This window comes from Pipistrellus hanaki (genome assembly GCF_964339955.1).
Source record: "Pipistrellus hanaki genome assembly, chromosome: X".
Lineage (NCBI taxonomy): Eukaryota > Metazoa > Chordata > Mammalia > Chiroptera > Vespertilionidae > Pipistrellus > Pipistrellus hanaki.
Genome location: NC_140524.1, coordinates 59,636,478 through 59,663,316, shown reverse-complemented (window position 1 = coordinate 59,663,316; position 26,839 = coordinate 59,636,478). Strand labels below are relative to the sequence as shown.

The following is a 26,839-nucleotide window of genomic DNA, read 5'->3' as shown; positions in this document are numbered from 1 at the left end:
AGATAATAATTTAATAAAAAGAAAAAAGAAATGGAAAAAAAAAAAATAGACCGCCTCTCTGACTCTGGCCAATCTGAGCAGGCTTTTTTTCGTTTCAAAAGTTGTTTTATATGCCCGAAAATACAGTAATTATAGTACAAATTATGTAAAAACTTATAAGAAGCATTTTGAAAGATACTTTATTGTAGAATAAAAAAAAAGGGGGGAGAGAGTATTCTGAGAATGCAGATTTTAATCAGCTTAACAATAACCCACAACCTTCGGACCAACTTGAGAATGCAGATTTTAAAAGATATAGCAGCATGGTGATTGTGAGGGGAGAGAGAGTAGCTCCAGGTGGAAGAGGGCAGAGAGGAGATAAATGATGATGGAAAACACAAAATAAATAAATAAATAAACACCTAAAATAAATAAAAAGAAACAAAAAAGTCAAGGCTTTGTGTTTTATTCCCCATGACAAAAGTCAGAAAAAGCAAAATCTAAACAATGTTCTGGGGGACAGGAGCAAGGTACACATGACTGGGGCTGGTACTGAGCTTTTTCTTTCTAAACATGTGGGGAGCCTTACAGTACCAGCTGTCATGGAACAGAGTGTGCAATTATATTGTTGTTAATCAGTATTTATATAACATCATAGATTAGATTTTGAGTATGATATTTATATAAAAGCCACTCCTACACCTCTAACTCCTGCCTCACTCCATCTATTTCCCTCCCTGTTTCTTGTTGTTGTTGTTTTGGTTTTGGGTGTTTTTTTTTTTTGTGTGTGTGTGTGGGGGGGGGGGTGTTGTTTCTTTTTGAGGCCCAGAACTTGAATAAATTATATTCAAATTGTAGATCATTTCTTGACCTTCTTTATAGGTATTTATTTGCCACAGATTCTTCACTAATATGCACACTGTCATATCCCATTTCTAGTTTGCTTATTTTCTTTTCTTGAATATATTGGGGAGGCATTGGTTAACAAAGGAGATTATACTTTATTTATCTTTATACCTACAAACTATCTAGCATAGGGTTCCACAGAAAGTAAGTGCTCAATAAATATAGCCAACTTGCTGCACCATTATTATTATATATATATGTACAGGTGTTCCTTGAACTATGTAGGTCCACATAGACACAGATTTTTTCAATAAATACTGTTGGACCTAACCATGGTTTCCCAACCACAGATCAACAATACAGTTTTCAAAATATGGTTCGTTGAATTCACAGACACTAAGGGCTGACTTTGGAGCCAAAAGGTATATGTGAATTTTCTACTGTAAAAGTATCTGCACCACCAACCCCCATGTTGTTTAAGGGTCAATTGTACATAAATAGTTCTTAGATTCCCTAATATTATCATAGAAATAACTGGATGTTCAGAGTTATATTTGACAATAAGCTGCTGCTTTATTACCCCCATTCCATGGCTATCAGTCTTCCTTCCTTAAATTATACCAGGCCTTCACTAGTATGGTTTCCTATGACAGAAAAATCATTTTTCCAGATGATCAGTCGCATTCAGTCACAGTAGCCACACTTTTAGAACAACAGTCTCATACAGGGTCAAAATCCTCTTCAAACAGAGTTTTCATAGCTTAAAAACTCATTTGTTTTCAAACTTACTAATTATATTCACTAAATGCTGTTCATGTTGTCAACTTTCCCCTACTGTGAGAATTACAAAATCAGCCATAAGATTAAACCCAGAAAATGACTACAGCAATTCACAGAATACTAAGCCAGCTGGGTTCATTTAAATCGTCTCTGGAAACAGTCTTTGTGACAAACTAAGGAAGACCTACAGCTAGTACCATAAATCATCTTTTTTTGTTTGTTTGTTTTTCCTTCTCCAGAGCTGAAATTGTTTATTGCTACTCCTGATATATGAAGAACTCATCAAGAACAACAACAAAAAAGGTTTTTTGCAAACTAGAGAATAATTCATCTCTCCTAACCATACTACCCAACAGAAATATTCTTTGTTTGGTTACAATGATGTTGACAAGTATAGTTATGGCACAGTATTTTTTTTAATATTTTATTGATTTTTAGAGAGAAAGGAAGGGAGAGGGAGAGAAACAATGATGTGAAAGAGAAACATGGATTGAGCCTGAAACCCGGGCATGTTCCCTGATCTAGAATCTGACCTGCAACCTTTCAGTGCACAGGACAACAATCAACCAACTTAGAGGCCAGGGCTTAAGTTGTGTTTTATATATCAATTAGTGACACAGTGCACTAAATTAGAGCCCATTAAAAGGGAATTAATTGGAGGAAGTATTTTAATATTGCTATTTGCCCTTTAAAGAAGTGTCATAGATAAAACAAATTTAGTAATATTTATATGAAAATCTTCCACCTCTCAGAGTCTGGAAATTTAGTAAAATGTATATGAAAATCTTCCATCTCTCAGTTTGAGTTTGGGCTACACCACGGGAACCAGAGTCAAGACCCTGCCCACCCACGTGTGCCTCAAAATCACACAAGACCCTGACCTGGCTGGCCCCACACCCATTGGACTAGATCCAGACCCAGCTGGCTGCACCCCCATCAAGCCCTGCTGGGTTGGGGGGCACAGCCTCAGGTCCCTGCTGATTGGGCATTATAACTAGTTACAGGAACTTGGCCTCCACTTTGGGCACAACCATCTTGTGTTACAGGACCCTTACCTCTGCTATGGGTGCAGCCATCTTGTGTTACGGAATTTCTACCTCCACTGTGGGCACAGCCAGTTTGTTATGGTGTGGTGGTCAATTTGCATATTCCCTCTTTATTAGATAGGATATGAGGATAATTTATTTTTATTTATTTATTTTTAAAAAATATATATTTTATTGATTTTTTTTTTTTTACAGAGAGTAAGGGAGAGAGATAGAGAGCTAGAAACGTCGATGAGAGAGAAATTTTGACCAGCTGCCTACCGGGGATGTGCCCGCAACCAATGTACATGCCCTTGACCAGAATCAAACCTGGGACCTTTTAGTCAGCAGACCGATGCTCTACCGCTGAGCCAAACCAGTTTTGGCAATAATTTATTTTTTTAATGGAAGTAAACACAGATGTATTCACCCTTTTATTTCTTTTAAATGAAACTGTATTTAATGAGTCATAAACCAACCCGTCATTACAGTTTTATAAACAATTATATATACTAGAGGCCTGGTGCACAAAATTCGTGCTCCGGGGAGGTGTCCCTCAGCCCCTGCCACTCCCCTGTCAGCCTGATAGACACCTAACTGCTCCCCTGCCAGCCCAATCCTCCCTAATTGCCCTCCCCAGCCTGCCTGGTTGCCCCCAACTGCTCTTCTTTGCAGGCCTGGTCACCCCCAATTGCCTTCCCCTGCCAGCCAGGTCACCACTAACTGCCTTCCCCTGCCGACCTGGTTGCCCCCAACTGTCCTCCCCTGCTGGCGATCTTATAGCAGCCATCTTGTGACCACATAGGAATGGCCATCTTGTACAAAAGCTTGGCAGCCAACTTGCATATTATCTCTTTATTATATAGATGGGGTTTTTTTATAATTATCATAGTCAGAAGATAAGGAATATAAGTTAGCCACTCTTGGCTTTCTTAAGTGCTTTTTATGAGACTGTCAATTTATATATAGGAAGAAATATTTAATTCAATCCTGTTTTTATCTGATTACCAAATTCTGAAAATCATTCCTGATTATTTCTCACTCTTTCATTCCCATTCTTTCAGTCCTTGTCTCCCTTTCTCTTTCTCTACACAGACACACACACACACACACACACACACACACACACACACACACAATACTCTTTGTCTTGGTTTGGCTTTCAATTCCATTTCCTTAGTCCATTCCCTAATGTAAAACTTTAAAAATCTAGAATGTCTTCCATATCAAAGAGGTCATGGGGAGGACAATAACTAAGCATAGCTAGTGCACAATGCAAGTATGTGCTATATATATTCATATTACGATTCACAGCAAGTTCTCTGGATATATGGGAAGCACATTTAACTATAACATAGAGGTAATACTAGTGATAGAAGCATAGGCTTTATAATATTAATAATCACAATTAAGGGCATAGGGTATGAGTGTGTGTGTGTTTAGAAGACAGAACATTTCCACATATATAAGTAAAATAGAAAAAAATTGAGAGGAAAAAAACTTTTCCAAAGCAGTCAGTATTGACAAGGAAAACTAATCAAGTGTGCATCAGAAAAAGTATATTTACAAACTGCTATCCTCCAGATTATTTAATAAACTGAAAAGCAAAGGTATAATGAAGTTTTCACACAACCTATGGTGTTGTAAATATGATAATTTCTAAACAGATGTAATCAAATTCTGAGAAAATAAACAAGAGTTACATCTAAAGTATTAGCTGACTAATTTGCACCGATGAATGTAAATTAATGAATATTTCAACTTAAAGAAAAATCTTTAAATATGCTCGTGGGATGTCTGTATATTTAGAGCCAAATAGGGAGAGTAAAGGTGTGAGTTAGTTTCTTTTATCCAGAACTCAAGTTTTCAAAAAAGGAATTCTGATAGACATATTTTTTCATAACTATCCAATTTGAAGAAGTACATCTACAAAACTGGTTAATTTCTGGCACACCATGATCATATAGTTTTATCCCCACTGGCATACCATTTAGCCAGCCTTTTCTCCCATTTCAATTTCATAATATGGGCTACAGAGATAATAAGGAAGATATAATGCATCTCCACAGTAAAATTTGGGGGGAAGTGGAGAGAACTACCTTGGAAGAAAGAACTTCTAAAGACAAAAACAACCCTAGCCATTTTGGCTCAGTAGATAGAGCATTGGCCTGTGGACTGAAGGGTCCCAGGTTCAATTCAGGTCAATTGCATGTACTTCAGTTTTAGGCTCTGGGAGGCAACCAATCAATGTGTCTCTCTCACATTGGTGTTTTCCTTTCGCTATCTCTTCCCCTCCCTTACATTCTCTCTGAAAAACAATGGAAAACTATCCTCAGATGAGGATTAACAAAAATAAATTATAAATAAACACAGACAAAAATATACACTAACTTCATTAAGTTTTCTTTCTACATAAGGAGTCAATTTGTACATGCAGATCACTATAGTAGAGAGACAGATAAAGAGGCAGGTACCCTCCATCTTAGTAGTAAAATAAGAACTGATTTTTTTACTGAAGGACAAAGCACATGATAGTGTGTTCACAGGATTACAAAACCAGGGTATTTTTCTCTTATTGATGTTTCTACCCCTCTTTCCCTTCCCCCTCGCTCTTTTTCTGTAAGAATAAGCAATGGTTATGACCAGCTGGCCGAACAACTGGTTGACCAGTTGCTATGACGCTCACTGACCACCAGGGGGCAGACTCTCAATGCAGGAGCTGCTCCCCTGGTGGTCAGTACACTACTACAGTCAACCTCCCATGTCAGGCCAACCTCCCTGATCAGGTCTGGGCAAGATGGGTGAGACAGCATCACTGGCCAGGCCAAGGGACTCCACTTGCTCATGAATTCCTGTACTGGGACTCTAGTAAACAAATAACTTTTTCTGCCAAAGTAGGGAGTTTAGGCAGCCACCATTTTGGCTTGGTGGCTTGCAGCTTCCCTGAGGGCTACCATTTTGAAATGGCAAAGGTCAACCTCCCTTTAAATTAGCAAATCGTGCAAGAGTGTGAGCCTAATCTCTTCTAATCAAGAGTGAAGAACAGATCATGTGCATCAGGAATAAAAGCCTGAGCAGATACACACTCAGTGTGCTTCCAGACCCAATGCTGTGCACTCTCCTGAAGGAGCAAGATAGGTGCATTGCTGCCTGGCTCCTGAGTATGCTTTGTCTTCTCCCAAGACCCCTGGCTTTGGGGCTCGCCTTATTTCTAACACCTCTCTCTCTAAGAATCAATAAAAAAATGTATTTTAAATAATTATTTTATTTTATTTTTCCCATCATCATTTATCCTCTCTAAACCCTCCTTCATTTCCACCCCCTTCCTGCTATCACCACACTTTGTCTATGTCCATGTATTCTCTGTGTTTTCCCCCCCTCAATCCATCCTTCCCCCTCAACCCCCCGCCCCCCCACTCCCAAACACACACAGACTCATTAGAGCTCTCTGCCTGCTAAGACAGATGGCTGCACTTTTAAGGAAAAGAAAGAAAATCAAAAGAAGCCTGTGTTTTATTCAGGTTTTAAATGACATGAAGGGCACTGAAGGTGAGAACTTTGGATTGGATTTCCAAGCTGGTATCTAAGCATCTTGATTACTGGAGACATAAAATGACTGAAGCAATATTTTAGGCCTAACATTTTCCTGTGTGTACAAGTTCACATGCACTAATTAATAGTAGGTACTCTAGGACAGTGTTTCCCAACCTTCTCTTATGATGAGAATCACCTGGTGGAGTTGTTAAAACACAGATTCCTGAATCCCAACTAAGAAGTGCTAAACTAGAATTTTTGGGAACATATAGGTAAAATTGTATACTTAACTAGTGCTCTAACACAGATGTTATATACAGAGCACTAAGTTAGGTATGCAATTTTACCTATATGTTCTCAAAAATTCTAGTTTAGCACTTCTTAGTTGGGATTCAGGAATCTGTGTTTTAACAACTCCACCAGGTGATTCTCATCATGAGAGAAGGTTGGGAAACACTGCTCTAGGATACATAAGGGGTAGCTTATGGGGATTAAAATATATTAGGGAAAATTGTTTCTTTAAAAAGTAGTGTTCTATAAATTTAAAAACTCCCAGACTATTGACTTAAATACTATTGATGCTTGCTGTTTGAAAATTAAAAACTTTGGCATATTGATTTACATGAGAAACTGCAAGGGACAATAACCCCATCACACAATTATAGAAACTGAATCTAAAATGTCACCATTGGCATAGTACCACAATGGTGCAACATTCATCTTTAAGCTCAAGAAACTATTCAGTGATTCTCAATGATGAGAGCCCATTAAGCACAATACAATAAAACACAATGGTCTTAAATAAAGGTCAACCATCAAATAAGCTGAATAAAGAAAACCATTTCAAATTAAGAAAGATATCCTGTCCTTATGTCATTCTTGGGTGCTTAGTTATTGCAGAGGTCAAAAAATAGTGAATGTTCTTGCTTCAATGTAATATAATGAGGCACAGACCCTTAACTTGAAAGGTTTGTGTCTACTGGTCATGAATTATGAACAAATGGGACAGTGTGTTACTATGTTATATGATGCCATTTTAAAATGCAAAAAACTACGAATGAGCTCCTGTGCATTTTGCTGTGGAATGAGATCTCAGATCATTGATTAAACCAGTGAATCAGAGAGATTACGCTCAGAAAATTCTCCTGCAAATAGCCCCACAGGAAGGAATGTTTAAAAGACCCACAGGGAGAAAAAAGTAAGTTTGGAAAGAGGACCTAATATTCCATCCAACCCATACTTGAGAGTCTAATCTTCCCTTGCACAGAATTTTTCCAAGACAAATTATATCCCACAAAGCAATTTTCTTCTCAGCCAATTACCAACCATATCTTCTCCAAATTCAAATAATATTAAACACTGTCTGATAGGAAAAAAATACATTTCAGTGAACCAAAAGAGACCATCAATTTCTATAAATAGCTTGAGCCATTGAAATACTTTGAGTCCCGGGAAAAGGTGGATTCCACTCCACCTCTGACACTGAACGATCCTGGATAAGCCATCTCTCTGGAGAGTAGCAGCCAATCCTGCCTACACAAAACATAGTATATATTTTGGGACCCTATATGTACAAAGCCAAGTGACAGCTCTACAATTGTTTATATTATTAGGTGCTTATTTGAATTATAAATACATAGGCTCTATTGCCTGTATACAATAAAATATATTCAAGGAAGAGAATCTTTCTATTAACATGCCTACAATTACTTCCAGTTCCATGTGAATTAAAAAAGAAAGAGAGAGAGATTCCTGATTTTATAAGCTACCAGAGTAAGGAAAATCCACTTGTGATTTTCCCATTTTCAGAACACATCAAGTAGCAGTTGGTTCTGTAATGCTTCATGGAAATGAGCTACTACAGCCAAGCATCCTGTTCTAGTGCAGTGAGAGGCAGTTTGCTGCAAAAATTTGGCTACAGAAAACAAAGATTTAAGCCTGAATTTGAACATTTACTACCTTTCTCATCTTGAAATAAATCACATAACCTCACTGGGTTTTAGTTTTCTAATTTGAAAAATGGGGTTAATAATAATTAACTTCCTTGAATTCCTGGAAATCACTTCATAAGTTCTAAAAACATACCAACCAAATGTGTGGAATAATGATTGATCTTTGCCAGGGTTCCTTTGAATATATCCTAGAGTGCTTATTTTCTAAAATATATTTTTGTTTGAAATTAATAGTCCCATATTTATTTCTCAAATCATATTTGAGGGTGACTTGCTGCTTCATATTTATAGCAAGTAATACATTTTTTATGTTTTCACAAATACTTAAGTAGCAAAGTATTACAATTATATATTCAATAGTTTTGCTGGTAAAACTATATTTTATATCTGAGAAGTACTAAATTTTCTCACTTAAAAATTAACAGTCATTCTAAACATTCACAACAAATCTTTTATTTAATCAAACTGCTTGGCTTTCACTCAATAGAAATTTATTGAAGACTTCATATACAAACAACTTGGGATATAATATAGAATAAAATAAACATTCAAACTCCATGAATTCTGAGTCTTGGAAGACAAAAAGAAATGAAATAATTATAATATAGTATGGACAGTTCTATAATAATTGCCCTCATAATGTGCACTATAAAACAAAGAAGAGCAAAGGGGCAAAAATTAGATGAAGAGTGGCAAAGGACATTATAAAAATGATGAAAAAGGCATTTTTATTTCAGTTACATGTTTAAAAAGAGAGAGAGATAGAGAAAAGGAAGTGGAGTGTAATTAGAAGCAAGGGCCATAATTCTAATTTCAAAACTAAAGTGACCAATTGTCCTGGTTTGCCTGGGACTGTCCCAAGTTAAGCACTGAACTTTTCACTATCAAGAAAGCCCTCAGCCTTGGGCTAAGCAGGATAATTATAAGGTTAATAAATAAGGTCATAAAGGTAGGGAGGGCCTAATCTGATAGAATTAGTGTCCTTATAAAAATAGATCCAGATTTTTTTTCCTCTCTTTCCCTCTCTCCCTGGAAAAAGAAGGCCATGTGAGAACTGTGAGAAGGGATTTGTCTGCAAACCACGGAGCACCTCACATAGGTTACTAGCACCTTGATCTTTGACGTCCAGTCTCCAAAACTGTGATAAAATAACTCTGTTTTTTAAGCCACCAACCTGTGGTATTGTTAATGACAATCTGAGATAACCAATACACTTCCCAAAGTATTTCACTGTTCTGAGCATCAGTTTCTCACCTGCAGACTAAATAGGCTAGAGTAGATATCTATTGATATTAAGATTTTAAGTTTATATAAACACAATCCACATGATTTCAGCTAAAAATGATTAGACATTCTGAAAATTATAGATTGCTTAGATATGATTTTTTTTACCTCAGATCTTTTGCAGACTTTCTCTTGCATTACCTATTTCCAAATTTTGTTTCCATTGACAGCAGTCATTCTCCTTACAAATTATACAATCTGGTACATTATCTTCTATTTCACAATGAATATGAACCTATTTCATCTTCCATTTTACAACATCTATGGGGGAGATGGATGCTTTTTTTTGTATACTAGAGTGATCCCTGTAATATTCTGTCACTTCTACCATGTAATGGCCTCCAGAAATTGAGGCCTTTAATCTGTTACATATATTTTACATTATCATATTACACCTAGTAGACGTAAAGATACCTAAAATTTTCTTCATAGTAAACCTAAATGTTTTCTTAAGATTCTTTGTATTGCCAAAACCGGTTTGGCTCAATGGATAGAGCATCGGCTTGGGGACTGAAAGGTCCCGGGTTCGATTCCGGTCACGGGCATGTACCTTGGTTGCGGGCATATCCCCAGTAGGGGGTGTGCAAGAGGCAGCTGATTGATGACTCTCTCTCATCGATCTTTCTAACTATCTCTCTCCCTTCTTCTCTGTACAAAATCAATAAAATATATATTTTTTAAATGTAAAATAAAAATAAAAGATTCTTTGTATGACATATTTCACATCTGTACAAAAGCATGTTATGTCTTTCTAACTAGAATGACTAGAAAGTCATAGTATAGGTGAAGGAGATATTAACTCAAGTCAAAAGAAGAAAGGTTTTGGGCCTTCACAAGTTATGAAATTGGCAGTGAATAATTTTGATATGTATATATTTATGGAGGCAAGATATCTAAACCAGTGTGTAAATAACTCTTTTCACAGCCTACCTACCAATGTTATCATTTGTTTCCAACGTATACACATACTACCAATATTCCAGGCAGTGTGGCCTTCTCATTCATCCTCAAATACATGATTATTCCTAGTTGTGTACTATCATTAAAAATAACTATCAGTGCTGAAACCGGTTTTGCTCAGTGGATAGAGCATTGGTGTTTTGACTGAAGGGTCCCAGATTAGATTCAGGTCAAGAGCATGTACATTGGTTGTGGGCATATCCCTGGTGGGGGGTGTGCAGGAGGCAGCTGGTCGATGTTTCTCTCATTGATGTTTCTAGCTCTCTATCCCTCTCCTTTCCTCTCTGTAAAATATATATATATATATATATATATATATATATATATATATATATATATATATATATATTTTTTTTTTTTTTAAATAACTATCAGCACTTGTTTAATATTAGAAAATTCCAAAGAACTGTGACCAAGATCATTTTATTTGATTGTGAAAACAGCCCTATTAAAATAAATAAGGGTCACTGTATTCCTTCATTTATAGATGAGGAAACGGAGGTTTGGTTAAAGAAAGTGATTTAGCAAAATGGAAGCAAAAATGTAGGTTCAGAGCACAGTGCTCTCCTGTATTGTAAGGGTATGGCTTCTTCTCTTCATATAACGGGCTTCTACCTATTCTTCAAGATCGTTCTCTTCCAATTTACCTTATTGCCTATCTCCATCCTCTTCATAAAAAATTATTCCCTTCTCTAAAGTCTCACTAATCACTGGGTCATTTTATTCGCCATTAATTTTTATATTCTTTGACAGTGTATTCTGTGATGTTACATAGTACTCTCTATGTATATTTCCTGGCTATTCTACTGTGCCATAAGCTTCTCAAGGTCTCCTCTGCTGTAAAGTAGGACTCCCTCACCCCAAGGACCAATGAACTCTTTTGTTGCGCCTTTGTTCAAGCAAGCCTGCCTGATATCTGTTTACCTGCCTCCAGCCTTTGATATGCCTATCTTTGTTAAAGGCAGCTTTGGGGCATGACCATCACAGGTAGTCTTGGTAGCACTGTCAATCAAGGGGTGCTCTTGTTCTGCTTGCTAAACTATGCTAAGTAGTATCTCTTTATAATTAGAATTTCAATGAAACATAGGGAAAGGAGGAGAAAAATGGTTGGAGCTAATACACCCAAAAGACAATTCCTGAAAAGACTTGATTAATTCCTGCTCCCTGCACTCTCAAAGCTGCCATAGTTGCTGTTCTTTTAAAGGCCAAGTTCTTCCCCCTTTGTTCATTTTCTGGCTGAGCTACCTTATACCCTCACATTAAATTCCATTTTTTGCTTACATCAGGCAGAAGCACTTCTTGGTGTTTGCAAACAAAGAACCCTGTCTGCTATAGTACCCACAAAGCTCTGTGCCTAGGGAGTGCTGAATATTTTTAAACATTCTGTTTTTATGCAGATTATATGTTATTATAAGCTGAAAACATAAACAAATGACCCTGTGGTGCAACATTGCTATTGGTTAGAATATTAATAACCAGCAGGCAAGCATAGGCCAAGCTAACACTGGGACCTCATCTGCTTGGAAGTGATTCAGCCCCCTAGTTTGGTGACTTACAAAGTGATAATTCACTGCTGAAAATTAACAAAGCATTTTCTGGTGAGGGTAGTACTTATAGTAATGATACCCTTTAGTGATATTTGACATTTAGGTTAAGCCCTCTGTTTTCTTTCTCTTCCCAAATATTGCAGGAGCCAACTGTGGCCATCTGAATTTTTAATATGACTTTACTACAAGATACATTTAATAAGTTTAACTGGCTCCTTTGTAGCTAGGTGAATATTTTAACATACTCTATAGCTTCTTGTGAAAAATGTTCAGTTGCAGTTTTAAATTCACTGAGAAAGAAAATTACCACTAGAATAATTTAGGTGGTTGAATGGTATATATTTAAAGCCTAATCAGTGCTCTACAAAGAAAGTTCCCTGCGCTATTTTTTAAGAAAAAAATAACATTAAGAAAAATCAATCAAGTAGTGTTTTATAATATAACTGGAATTTAACAGCAATTCTAATCACACATCAGTACTTAGTTAATTCAGTTTCGAACAGATTATAAACTTAAGCTATTTCTATGTACTTCAGTAAATTTCTGTCATTTTAGACATTTATATCTATTGAGAATCCTTTATATTCAATGAACGTTCCAGACATTATGGGAATATCATGATATTATGCATATATATGATATTTCTCTTTTCTTAATGACAAGATAAAAATCCTACTGAAAATTGGGCGGGGGGGGGGGTGAATTTTAAAACATTCACCTCTTTCTCTTTTAGAACACCTATTACTACATGATAGTATTTCCCACAAGATTATTTTTTATTTTACTTGAAGTTGGCAAAAATTTCTGTGCTGAATCCTTTGAGCATCCCTCTAGTGATAGATGTCAGAGCAGCGTTGTGAGGAAGAACTTGTATTTGACAGGGAGATGACAGAAAAAAGCCTCCCTCTGAAATATAAGATGCAACTGTAAAATCCTTCTGTGAGATTAATATCATCTTTTGTTCCTGAATATAAATGAGTTATTCATTTTTGCTTTAAAAAATCTGTTCTTGTAATTAATTTGAATAGTGTGAAATTAAGACACTTAAAGAGGTACATTTTAAACAGTTGTTTAAAATATTTTATATAAATTAAATGTGAAATAGGTATATAATACAAATTGCCAGTGATATTTTTTTAATTTCTAATATTTTTATAACCATCAACTAGGAACATTTTAAGATTCACTCATTGTATATACAGCATGTACTCTAAACAAGTAGCATCTTGGTTATTTTCTTATAATATATGATATGCAATACAATGAAAAAGTCTTAAATATTTATTTTTGTCCTACAAATCTGGCTATGATTTATTCCAGTTTATTAGAAGGACTGCCTTAGTCTCTCTGGCATTATAACATAATTTCACATGCCCCCTAATATCACAAGAAAAGTAATAAGAACCATTTTTTTTTGAAAATTTTAACATTCTGGGTATCTTCTTTCTTCCTTCCCTTATATCCCTCAAAAATAAATCAGGAGCAAAAAGATAGAATTCCATTATATATCCTATTAGCTACAAATGCTATTTTTTATGTCTGAGTTAGATCTACCAGAAGCAAATCATATTTGATACATATTAAAATGCTTGTCCATATATATGTAATGTACATCTATTTAATGCATGAATAGAAAAGAAATTTATATCCATTCCTAGATCTAGGATTCTCATAATAATACACTTGAAAAACTAACCAAAATTCTGTAATGTTTTCAGATGTGAGAGGAAAAAAAGGTGAAAGAACGGTGAGATATCAAAGATAGATTGCTTGTTTTCAGATTTATTTTCATCTCCAGCATTCTACAAAGGCCTTCACCTCAGTCTGTTCAGGTTTTTTTTCTACAACAAACAGATATTTTCTGAATAAGGTAGTGTACTCTAGCCTAGAAAAGGATATATATAATCAAGTTTGTAATTTTGTTTCTTTGTTTAATTTTCATAAGAATTAAAATCTCAAAAATAATATTATGTAATGGCTCAATCAAAACAATAAGACAATTATTACTTGATTTATTAAAAATTTTAGTAAGTGCAACATATATGTAGTATGTGCTTAGTAACACAATACTATTCAACAATAAAGAGTATTATTTTCTTAGAGTGGAATAAGAAAAGCACATTCAAGAAGAAGTTTCTGACTATTCACTGAATTTCATTTCTCAAATACTTTTTGGAGAGGCATAAAATAAATATAAAGAGATTGAAATTCAAGATTTCATGTATATTACAAAAGTACATTTTCTTGATCTACAAACTCTAGTAATATTTGATCAGAAAGAGTTTAGTACAATACTACAAAACAATTTGCGCACTCATTGAGATTTTAATGCAGTTGAAAAATTATTTATCTGTGTTTTAAAATATATGTATATTTTATTGATATCAGAGAGGAAGGATGATGGAGAAAGAGATAGAAATATCAATTATGAGAGAGATTCACCCATCAGCTGCCTTCCTCATGCCTCCTAACTGGGGACCTAGCCCCCATGAGCCCTGATTGGGATTGGAACCATAACCTCCTGGTTCATAGATTGATGCTTAACCACTGAGCAACACTAGCTGAGCTATTTATCTGTTTGTTTATTTGTTTTTTATTGACTTCAGAGAGAAAGGGAGAGGGAGAAATAGAAATATCAATGAGGAGAGAGAATCACCAGCTGGTTTTCCTGCATGCCCCCTCCTGAAGATCAAGGCAACAACCCAGGCATGTGCCCTTGACTGGAATCGAACCTGGGATCCTTCAGTTCTCAGATTGATGCTCTATCCACTGAGCCAAACCAGTGAGGGCTATTTATCTGTTTTAATTGATATATAATTCACATATCATAAAATTCACCCTTTTTAAAGCATACATGTTTTGCATTGTATACTATTGCTATTCAGAATGACCCCACATAGAGGAAACTATTGTAAATTAGCATTATAAAGTGTAATAAATAAAAATATTATCTTACCTTACAAAGGAAGTTGATCTTAAAACCCAAGGACTGGGCATTTCTTGAGCCTGAGTTCATGTAGTTTCCAACCAAAAGAACTAATTCTAAAAGTCTGTTAAAGCTTTCACTTTTCTTCAGTTCTTCACAAGCAAGAGTCACTGCTATGATGCTTGGTTTGATGTTGTTTACATGTTCTTCAAATGTGAGCTTGAAAAGAATGCTATTGAGACGAGGCCGCAACATTTTCACTGAGCTAATCTGTAAGATAAGGAATAGTCTGTTATTTCTCTCTAGTGGGGATAATTGTATAGACAATATTGTAAAATTCTGCATGAAATGAATTCTCCCTAGGTTTAAAAAATATTATTTTTGCTTGGTTTAAACATTCCAAAGGAGTATTTGCACGAAAGTTTAAAAAATAGCTGTTCAGTTTTAAAGAAATTAAATCATCCTCATAGCATTAAGATAATATTACTGAAGCTAAACTTTATGTTAACTGCATAATCATTAGTCATCGATAGCATTTAAACTGCCAAAAATATATCCCTGAGGTGAGCTATGAAACTTACAAATATGAAATTGAGTTGAGTGAATAGTTGAGTCACATGTAAAAGATTTACATAATGACAGAAAATATGAGTGGAATCACATTTCCTAAGAAGTTTCCTATTAATATGCTGTTTGAAATCAGAGGACTAGCTCTGATAGAGCATTTAATAATTTTTAGACCTATGATTTCTGTTCACAAAATATATTAAATATTGATATATGCTCTAAAGAACTTCACCTATTTCACAGAATGTTGATTTTAAATAATTACATTTTGGTAAAATCACATGAACTTACTTTTCAGTACATTATTCAAGAATTCTATATCGGTTAGGTCTTAATTATTTGTGTCATAGTACAAGTACACATTCTCTATTTCCTTTGGTATAGCTCCTATGATAATAACTTATTTTAGTCTTTAATTTTCTATAACTCCAAGACATTTAACTAGTCTTCACTCACCAAATGAATTCTGGGAAAGAGGTGAGGCGGAAGTAGACACACATGAACATACACATGCACACAATGAAAAGAAATTATTAACCATTCTAATTGTATTTATTTTCTGCACATGTAGTTTAGTTTCTTGAATATAAATTCCTGGCACAGTTTAGGCACTAAGATATCTGTAGCTAACAGGAAAAGAATGCACAACTTAAAAAAGTCCTTAAACCACAAAGTACCCTTCAAAAGCAACAAATGGGCTGTTGAATAGGCCACATCTGCTCTAATATGGAAGAAAGGCATAGTCCATCACTTTTCTTCTTTGAAATGAACTTGCCCATTAACCAGGGAGTCTGCCTCTCCAAAGATTAACCTTTGCCTTCTACTAATCCCCCTATATGCTTTCATAATTTCATAGGCAAACTAGAGGCCTGGTACATGCAATTCATGCACTGGGAGGGTTGGGAGAGGTCCCTCAGCCTGGGCTGTGCCCTCTCACAGCTTGGAACCCCTCGGGGGATGTCTGCTGCTGGCTTAGGGACAGTTAGACATCCCTCTCGCAGTATGGGACCCCTCACTCCTTACTGCCCACCTGCAGCAGAGGTGGGAGAGGCTCCTGCCACTGTCACTGTGCCGCCAGCCATAAGCCCAGCTTCTGGCCAAGTGGTGCTCCCCCTGTGGGAACGCACTGACCACCAGCAGGCAGCTCCTGCATTAAGCATCTGCCCCCTGGTGGTCAGTGCTTGTCACAGTGACCAGTCATTCCATGGGTCATTCTGCCATTTGGTCAATTTGCATATTAGAGTATTATTATGTAGGATGTATCAAAGTATGCTGGGAATATCTGCCTGTTACTACACTGATATAGGTCTAATCACTAGCTTTTTTATATGATCAAGGTAATATCATACAAATCATCATACTGTTTCTTTAGTGCTCAAATGTTGGGTAGAAGACAAACCACCTTCTAAAAAAAGGCTCCAATACAGCCTAAAACACATAATCCAGTCACTTGAAAACTATTGCTAGTGATAAAACCAGCAGATGGCTCTAGGGGGGTAAAATGAAATTAAGTGCTGAAGATGTTCACTGTAGGAATAGAAAAAAAAATTAAGCTCTGAGAGAGAGAGAGAGAGAACTGGGACCAAAAGGAAGGTATAGAAAAAATGGTTGTGAGGAAGGTTTATTATAGGGTAAGGATATATGAGGCATAAGACTAGGGGCAGAATTTGGACCAAAGTTCCTGAAGAGCCCATTTTAAGGCCACAAAATAAGAAGCTAACCATATCAAAGTGTATGCCTCCATACAAAAGTATAAATCTCCTTATGCATGTTTGTGTGGGAATTTCTCTAAATTTTCCATGTTTTTCCCCCCTACCTTTATTTATGCCTCTACCAGTGTCTCCAAATTCCTCTGTATTTTTCCTTTCCTTCCACTGGTAACTGGCCATCATTAGCACAGAAGCATGTTTTGTATCATTTTAGATATTTAGGGAGTCGTTTTTCAGTGCTCCTCATGGTTAAAAAAGCCAGAGCTACTTTTCTCATGTGCTAGTCAGCATGTACCTACCTGCTCTTCTGGCCATGCTTTATAGGGTCGTTGGGACCCAGCTCACAAAGAGGGCCTTGGTCCCTGATCAACAAGCAATTTAAACCTGAGGCTGACATAGATTTTTAATCTTACTTCAGTTCTAATACCACGTGTCTTCATTCTTATTTTTTGTTTTTGTTGTTTTTATTCTCAACCAAGGATAATTTTTTCCATTGATTTACAGAGAGAGGAAGGGTTAGAGAGGTAGGGAAAGGTAAGGAGAGAGAAGGGGAAGAGAGTAAAGGGGAGGAGAGGGAAAAGGAGGAGAGGGGAGGAGAGGAGAAACATTAATGTGAGAGAGACACATTGACTGCTTGCCTCCCGCATATGCCCCAACGGGGGCTGAGGATTGAACCTGCGACCCAGGCACATGCCATTGACCAGGATTCAAACCCATGGACCTTCGATGCAAGGGCCAACATTCTAACCACTAAGCATATGAGCCAGGGCTTCTATACATCCATCCATTCAGAGCTTTGTATTTCAATCCTTGGCCTAACAAACACAAAGAGCATGGATCTGATCTGTTTCAAACTGAAATAATATGACAAAAAATGTAATTTAATAATAACAGTAACAACATTAATAACAGTGATTGACATTTATTGAGTACTTTGTGCCAGATACTTTTCTACATAGTATTTTATTATATACTAGAGACCCAGTGCATACATTTGAGCAAGGATGAGGTCCCTTGGCCTGACTGGTGATGAGGGCCAATTGGGGCTGCTAGAGGTTGGCCAGCTGAGGGGAGGGGCCATGGGAGTTTGGCCAGCCCCCCAATCAAGGCCATCAGGGCCAGCTGGCCAAGGAGAGGGCCTGCAGGAGGTAAGCCGACTGGGGGAGGGACCACGAGAGGTTGGCCAGCCAGGGTAATGGGCTGAGAGAGACTGGCCAGCTGCAGGAGGTTGGCTGTGGGAGCGCACTAACCAACGGGGCAGTTCCTGCATTGAGCATCTGCTCCCTAGTGGTCAGTGTGCATTATAGTGACCAGTCATTCAGTTGCTTAGGCTTTTATATAAATATATATTATATATATGTATATATATGTATATATATGTGTATATATATACATACTCTATAGATGTAAATATATACATATATTTGTAGTTACTTGATTCTGAAAACAACACTAGGAAAAGATTATTAGCATTAGCTTCATTCTAAAAATGAGGAAAGTAAGGTATAGAAATACTAAGTAACTTGTACAATGTTAAATCACATGCTGAGGAGCATGAGAGCTGAACTGAGGCAGTTAAGCCACAAAATCCAGACTCTCAAACACTACACCACACTGCCTCCTGAGCCATATTGGGAACAGTATGCATGGACAAATATAACAGAGATTAGAGGCAGAGACACTATTAGTAAGTCTTCAAAATGGCTGGAGAAATAAATAAGGAATACGTGTTTCCAGGCTTGGTAAAGAACAGTACTCATTATGTACTGAATACAACGCAAATGTTGTGCTCTGCTCCCTTTAGCTAGTTGAACCATATATTTTCTATTAGAAATGTTATCACTGAAACTGTGTTACTGTAAAATCAAGACCCTATGAAGGAGGTGAATCTATAGTGGGTTCATCCCTTAACAGGAGCATGGAATCAGCACACATTGATGGTACTAATAGATTTTTATGCAATCATAAGTGTGAATTTTTATGAACAACCACTGATAGACAACAGTGGAATCTCCACTAAAGGATTTAGGTATGTAAGGAAATGTCTTGGATAACTATGGTTAGATATAATACCCTGTTTCCCCTAAAATAAGACAGTGTCTTATATTAATTTTTGCTCCCAAAGATGCGCTAGGTCTTATTTTCAGGGGATGTCTTATTTTTCCATGAAGAAGAATATGGTACACATTTATTGTTAAATGGAAATAAAGGAACTTTATTACCTGTATACGGTATGGTAGTATGATAGTTGTCAACAGAAACCAGACAAACTGAATCCTACAGTATCAAGAATTTACTCATTTATTCAATGACAATCATGTCCCCATCTTTTGAACATGATCATAACGATCCAATTCCTGAATTTCCTGGTGAATTTCTTGTGAGTCCATTTCTTTCAGAATCAGTGGACCAAATCTCTCATGTTTAGCCTAGGGGGGCACCTTATTTTCGGGGGGATGCCTTATATTTCACTCAGAAGGAAACCTGTAAGTGGGTCTTATTTTCGGAGGATGTCTTATTTTCGGGGAAACAGGGTAGAAAGCACTGAGCAACATCCCCAGCCACCAATACAATTATTAAAAGGCTCATGTCTCATAAAGGCACTTGAGTGGGCCTAAGTGATATAAGTAAATAATACAAAAACTCAGCTGAAATGTATGTTTGTTTTTAGTTGTGGTCCCTCACAGCATTTCAGTTGACTGGCATTCTTTGTTTTATAATTCATCCCTTGAAGTGCTGAGGGATGCTGACCATGGTGTTGCATTATGTAGGGGATTTATTTGGGTTATGAGATACTTGTCTATCAAATCACACCAAGCAGCTATCATTTCTTTAGCTGATCTGCACTGTATTTCAAAAAAAAGTGCATTGACAGCTTTAGTGAGAGCTGCTACAAATGGGTTATTTCCCCAAAGAGTTGGATACAGTTTTGTTTATATATAATTTGAATTTTATACACTTCACTACCTATACAGCTGCTGAATATTGATCTACTGCCAAACTACCGAAAGAATCCAAAGGTAAAGTAAAGAGGAGCAAGTATAAAACTCATGTGTGAGTGGGGAGGAGATGGCACAAGCCACTCCTGCAGTCATGTGTCACTCACGTTTAAGGTTATTTGTTATTTCTTTTACACTGCTGAGAAACACACCTCAACTGCCATCATATCTGCACCTAACTAACCTTCTAGACTCTTCAAAATATAACATTAAGCCCAATTAGAATTAACAGATATGTTTGTAACAAATGTACATTTGTTACATGTATTTTTTTCCAAATAGTTAAATATTAGGACCCACTGCACATTAAATATACAAAATAATTTTGTACTAGTGACTATAATAAAGGTGATGAAAATGAAGTCACATAGACAGGTGGACTTAAGTTATACAGCAGGCAGAACTGCCTATAATACTTGTGAGATCTAGACCCAATGACTGAGCAAAATTCTACCTGCTAGTATGGAAACAAAGCAGGGACATCTGTGAGTAAAGCAGGGACATCTGTGATTCTCTGCTCAATAATGTTATTACCTTTCTTTTAACAACACCTCCTCCAGTGCAAGGTTTCTTCTACTCCTTGCTGCACTTCCTGCAGTACACCTAGCACCTGCCCTGGACAAAATAATTAATACCAACATGCCTGCTATCTGGAGTCAACGGCAAATGTCTTGTATATTGCATGTCAGGAGAGATAAAAACAATAGTTAATCTGTAAAATGAAGCTTTGGAAAAATAGAGTGTTGAAAACTGACTCTATACCAGAAAAATAATGATGTACAGATAAAGAATATTTCCCTCAAAGATAGTGATATGTGGAAATTATGCATCAACAAACGTCTACTCTCCTGATCTGGAACAGAACACCATAACAATGTCTATCCCAAAAGACACTGAAAACTCAGAAAAATCATACTAAGAATTTGAGCAAAAAATTTCAAAACATCCTTCTGAAAACATCTGTTTGAAGCTAAGAATGACCATCCATACATCTACTGTGCTGCTATGCTGTTATATTAGTGATTACTGCCATAGGGAGGAAGGGGTTAATATATATATTTTAATTTAATGAAATACAATCAATAGCAAAACTGATTGACACCCATAGACTTAATGTGAATATTCAGTTTTCACATGTTTTTTTAACCTTATTTTATTGCAAAAGCTGATGGAAGTAAGTTAATCCTGTCACAAATGGATTATTATGAGAAATTAATGACATGAACAAGAATATAAATGCATGGATTTGAGAATGAATCTTGGCGAGTTTTCTTTGCCTGATCTCAGTTATTAAACCAGCTTTTTCTCAGATAGAATGAATGCACATCCAAAAGTAAAAGCTAGCATTCATATTGACAGAAAAAATGAAAATAGAAACAATCAAGGCATTACATATCAAAATGCTGAACATTCTGAATGCATGCAGATAAAATAAAGAAAAATGTGATTTTCCCAATGAATATGCAAACCTGAATAATGATTTAATATTAGTGGAACAGAGGAGCTACAATTTTCCATCCAAAGTAATTGCCTTTGATGATATGCAGGAGGAAAAGAAAGCTTTTAAGAATTTCCTTTTCACCTGGTTAAGCTATCTTGAATAGAGCTCATAAGCTCTTATTGGGCTTAAAAAAATTAAAAAGCACAGAGACTTTATAGTTGCACTTCCATCTATAGGCATAAATCCACTCATCTTCCTTCATATATTTGTGTGGAAAAATAAAAAAGAAAATGCAGTGCACTGTCAGCAATATCACATAATCTTTGCTTTTTGTTATAAATGCTTTTATGCACAAAACTATCGTAACATCTTTTTGTTAGATTATAGCCTTATAATATTTTAATTGAAAAAAATGTGGGTGATTTTGAAGTCAGAGAAACAAAATACCGATTATGAAGAAAAACTAATTATTGCCTTCTTTTTCTCAGAAGATGTGTTAGTTTAATAGATACACACAGTATGGGTCTCTATCCTCAGTGCAAGACAAGTGGGAATTTCCATAGCTGTGAGGTTGGAGAACAGCTGAGCTGCAAACACACTTCGGAGTCTAAAAGCTCCTGCTGGGGGTTCTAACAGGCAGAACTTTCAGAGATCTGTGCTTTTCCCCCGGTAAAGCTACAGCACAGTTACAATGATGTACCAGTAGGGAGCTATGCAGTCAATCTCACCCCCTAAAGAAAAGAATTATTGATTCTAGAAGGCATGGGAACTAGCATAGCCCTCTTACCAGGAGGTCTACCTCTAGACACAGGAAAGGTCCCTGGGTGTTTTTGTTTCTTTTTTCTTTTTCTCTTTTCTGGAGGTTTCTTTTTAACTTTATACACATGAATACAAGCAAACTCAATGATGTGGCCACTAAGAAAATCCTAAAAAGTTTAGAGAAAGCTTAGCAGCCCAGTCCCTGTCTCAGATACACTTATTTCTTTCAAAATGTCAAAACCAGATTTCTCCCCCAGTGTTACCAATTTTATTGGTTTTTGTTTGTTTGCTTGATAATGATTTTAATGAATCTGGCAGGAGTAATCTCACTTCTGGCACATTCATAACTAATGAGATTCTGTTTTCATCATTCAGGAAATTATATAGAAATACAACTCTATAGGGCACTGCCAATGGTTATATAAATAAAATCAGGAAAGAGTATTTATTGTTAGAAAATGCAAGGAAATAAAAGTTTATAATCAAGGGGACTGAATCCTTTAATATTATCAAGGACCACAAGGATAAGGAATTAGGTCTGAAAGGAGTCCACTTGAATTTAACTTCATACTAATACACTCAAGAAACATTTAAGTACATATCACGTGAATAAAATTAACATCACACATGCACCTGTAGAAATTTCAATCTAGCAGGGGTTTATAGACATGAAATTAAAAAACCTTGCAAACAAACATTTAATTAAAAACCATAATTTCTAGAAAGGAAAAGAAAAAACGTGCTGTGAGAGAATTTAATAGGGAGACCTAATTTTGATTGATAGGTAAATGAAGGTGTCACCAGGAGAATGAGATTTAAGCTGAGACTCAAAGAATAAGCAGGAGAGAGGTAGGCAGGGAGTGGGAGCAACAGGGAGCAGCATGCATAACCAGGCCAGAGGCAGGAAAGAGCAGGTAAGTTTTAAAAAAGTGTGAAATACAATGTGACTGAGGCATAATGAGCAAGAAATCAAACAGCAAGAGATAAAAGTAGGAGAGGTGGTAAGTTGGAATAAGGGGTTCATATTGCAGCCTGATGCCATCCAAAGCACTGACAAGTTAAGTGTTAAACAGATAAATAGTATGAATATAGAACAAAAATGCATTCTAAAAATGTCACATCCACAGCTTTGCTGAGACTGATTGGAGAAGGGCAAACTTGCAAACAGGAAAACAGGCTAAAAGTATATCATGATGGTTAAAGGCAATGATGATGCTGGCTTGGACTACAGTAGTGATGGCACAGATCTGATGAAATTAGGAGGCAATTAAGGAACTCCCATAGATCGGTTTCAGTGCATTATTTAAGGCAGAATTCTGATGCTGTTCAATGAAGGTAAGGAAGTAGAGATTCAAAGGAGCTAAACTTTGGAAAAAAAAAACACACAAAAACTGATGCTAGGAAATGGAGAGGGGGAAGTAGGCATCAGGGACCCTCAGGGCCAATGAAGGATTTTTATTCAAACCTCTATCCAGCTATCCACTCATTAATTTTCAGGTTCTGAGTGACTGAAAAATATATTTTTTTCTGGAGAAGAGCAGGGTGGAGACTGAAAAACTGAACAGATAACAGAACAAGAGAACTAAATTAGTCAGGGGATAATAATACCTCAAGCAGAGATAAGGAAATTAGCACTGAGCAGAGGAACTCACACACAAGCGCAAATTACACACACAAGTGCCAGTACAGCACAATGGTTAAAAGCTCTGTCAATGAAGTCAGGATGCCTGGGTTTGAATTATGAATCTACTACTTACTGTGTAACCTTGGACAAGCTTCCCAGCCTCACTTGGCCTATTTCATCATCCATAATGTGGGGTTAATAATAATATGGATCTCATAGAGTTGTGAGGAAGTCATGAGATGCTATGCAAAATTAGCATAGCATGGTCTCTGGCACTAACTCCTCAATATATTTTGTTTCTATAGCTAATAACAACAATAGTAGTCACAGTAAATAAAATATACCTCTTTATGAGGTTTGATAGAAAATCCTATCTAATAAAATAGTAATATGCAAATTGACTATACCTCCACTATATCTACAAGCCATGCCCACCAGCCAATTAGGGGCAAGTATACAAATTAACCCAACCAAGGTGGCTGCAGCCACAGAGCAATCAGGAGGCTTGGGTTTCCCCAGTGATGGAGGAAGCCAAGATTCCTGCACACGCTGGCCATCCCAGGCCTCCACTGAAGGTTACAAAGTTTCAATTATAGAAGATAAATAAATCCCAGATACCAGGGCCTCTGCTTGGGTTACTGGGGTGGCATGGCTGGCCTGCAAACCACCACAGGCCCCTTGCCCAGGCCACTCCATGCACCAAGGAAACCCCACCCTGATCCAGGACACTCTTCAGGGCAAACCAGCTGGCCCCCACTCGTGCACCAGGCCTCTATCCTATCTAGTAAAAGAGTAATATGCAAATTGACCATCACTCCAACACACAAAATGGCTGCCCCCATGTGATGGCTGCCACAAGATGGCCAGCAGGGGAGGGCAGTTGGGAGGGATCAGGCCTGCAGGAGAGGGCAGGTAGGGGTGACCAGGCCTGCAGGGGAGGATTGTTAGGCATCAATCAGGCTGGCAGGCAGAAGCAGTTAAGGGCAATCAGGAAGGCAAGCAGGTGAGTAGCTGGGAGCCAACAGACCTGAATTGTGAGAGGGCTGTCTGACTACCCATTTAGGCCTGATCCTACCGTAATCAGGCCTAAACAGGCAGTCGGACATCCCTCAAGGGGTCCCAGGTTGGAGAGAGTGCAAGCTCTGCTCAGGAACACCCCCAACTGTGCACTAATTCTGTGCACTGGGCCTCTAGTGTGTTTGTATATATTGATATATATATATATATATATATATATATATATATATATATATATATATATATATATATATATATATATATATAATCTGCTCAGGAGTTTGACTGACCAGGAGTTCCATCACTCAACATGTGGTGACCACCAGGGGCTGGCTCGGAATGAAGGAAGGCCCTGGCTGGCAGCCAACAGCTGGGTAAGGGAGGCCCCAGCCAGCAGATGGCAGCTTCAGGGATGCTACCCGTGTGCAAATTTCATCCACTGGGCCTCTAGTAAGTCAATAAAAGACATCACATGTAGAGATAACATTGTAGAAAGAAGATATACTGGAGGCTCTGATGTCCTAGTGCATGGAAGAGATTAGGTTGCTTGTAGTAAGTGAAAAGAACAAAGAGGGGAGGGAGAAGAATTGAGGAGGGCAGGTAAGAAATGATAGAGCTGCTATAAAAAAATGAAAGATCACTGAATAGAAACAAGTAAAATAACTGCTGAAATGGCAATGAGAGCCCTGGTGAGGTAAAAGCTAAAATGTCATAAAGACACCAATTCACTGAATGCACCAAAGAGAACAGGGAGATATAAAACCAAAGAGTAAGAGGTGGGATGAGAATGCTAAGGAGTGTGGGTTTTATTCTGTAAATTCTGGGGGACTCTGAAGGTTTTTGATACAGATGTCTTAAAATGACTAGAAATTTTAAGAAGATTACACTAATCGCTTTGATGGGGGAAGAGATCAAAGGCAAGACAACCAGCTTGGAGCCTCTCCAAGTTGTGCAGATGATTATACACATTTCCAAAGTTGTCCTAAATGTAGGTTGAAAATAAAACTGGATGGTTAAAGAGTATTTGGGTATATCCACACACAAATGAATTGAATTTTGGCACAGACCAGGAGAAATGTGTTTTAGCATAATTTTCATTTTTATAGATCTTTTAAAATATGCTATTTTCAATCTCAGGATTTCACTTGAGTTTAATAATTATCATATAATTCAATTTAATAAACATTTATCAGCTGTCTTTGTATATAAGATTTGTCCTTGGATCAGTGCCAAGCATACATGCTTAAAAGACTAAGGCATATTATTTCAAATACCTTTTCCAATATATAAGACTAGAGGCCCAGTGCACAGATTCATGCATGGGTGTGGTCTGCACAGCCCAGCCCCAATTGGCGCAGATATGGGCTGGCCGGTCAGTAGGAGGAGAAGGTGGGAGGATGGCTGGCTGGCCTGCCCCCATCTGGACCAGATCAGGGCTGGAGTGGCTGATGGGGGCGATCTGAGGGCGATTGGCTGGTGGCCCCAACCATGACTGGGATGGGGGGAAGATTAGGGGTGGGGCTGGGGGAGGTGGGTTGGCTGGCTCCACCACCAAATGGGGTGGGGGGCTGATCAGAGGTCACTGGCCAGGGGAAGGGCCATAGGAGGTTGGCTGGCCAGCCCCACCCCTGATTGGTGGTTGGAGAGGGAGCGATCAGGGGTGTAGATGGCTGGGGGCAGGTGATGCAGGCAGATCAGGTTGGTGGGGGCCCATTGGAGGTAGGGCCGGTCAGGGGGAGGGGCCTCAGGCAGTTGGACTGCCAGTCCTACCCCTGATGGGGGGGGTGGAATCTGAGGTGGGGCTGGGCATGAGGAGGGGCTACAGGAGGTTTGCTGGCAAGCCCTACCCCCATTGGGGGCAGGGCAGGCCAGGGGGAGGGGCTGTGGGAT

General features: G+C 37.5%; 1 protein-coding gene across 7 annotated transcripts in view; it reads right to left on the bottom strand.

The window, feature by feature from the left end:
• The window catches only part of DIAPH2 (diaphanous related formin 2), a 942,260-nt gene that overhangs the window by 460,223 nt on the left and 455,198 nt on the right, over positions 1-26,839 (bottom strand). For all 7 annotated transcript variants that reach the window (XM_084870674.1, XM_084870677.1, XM_084870675.1 and 4 more), the window contains one exon: positions 14,864-15,103. In XM_084870674.1, coding sequence (XP_084726800.1) covers positions 14,864-15,103 — 240 coding nt within the window. The remainder of the gene's footprint in view (positions 1-14,863; positions 15,104-26,839) is intronic.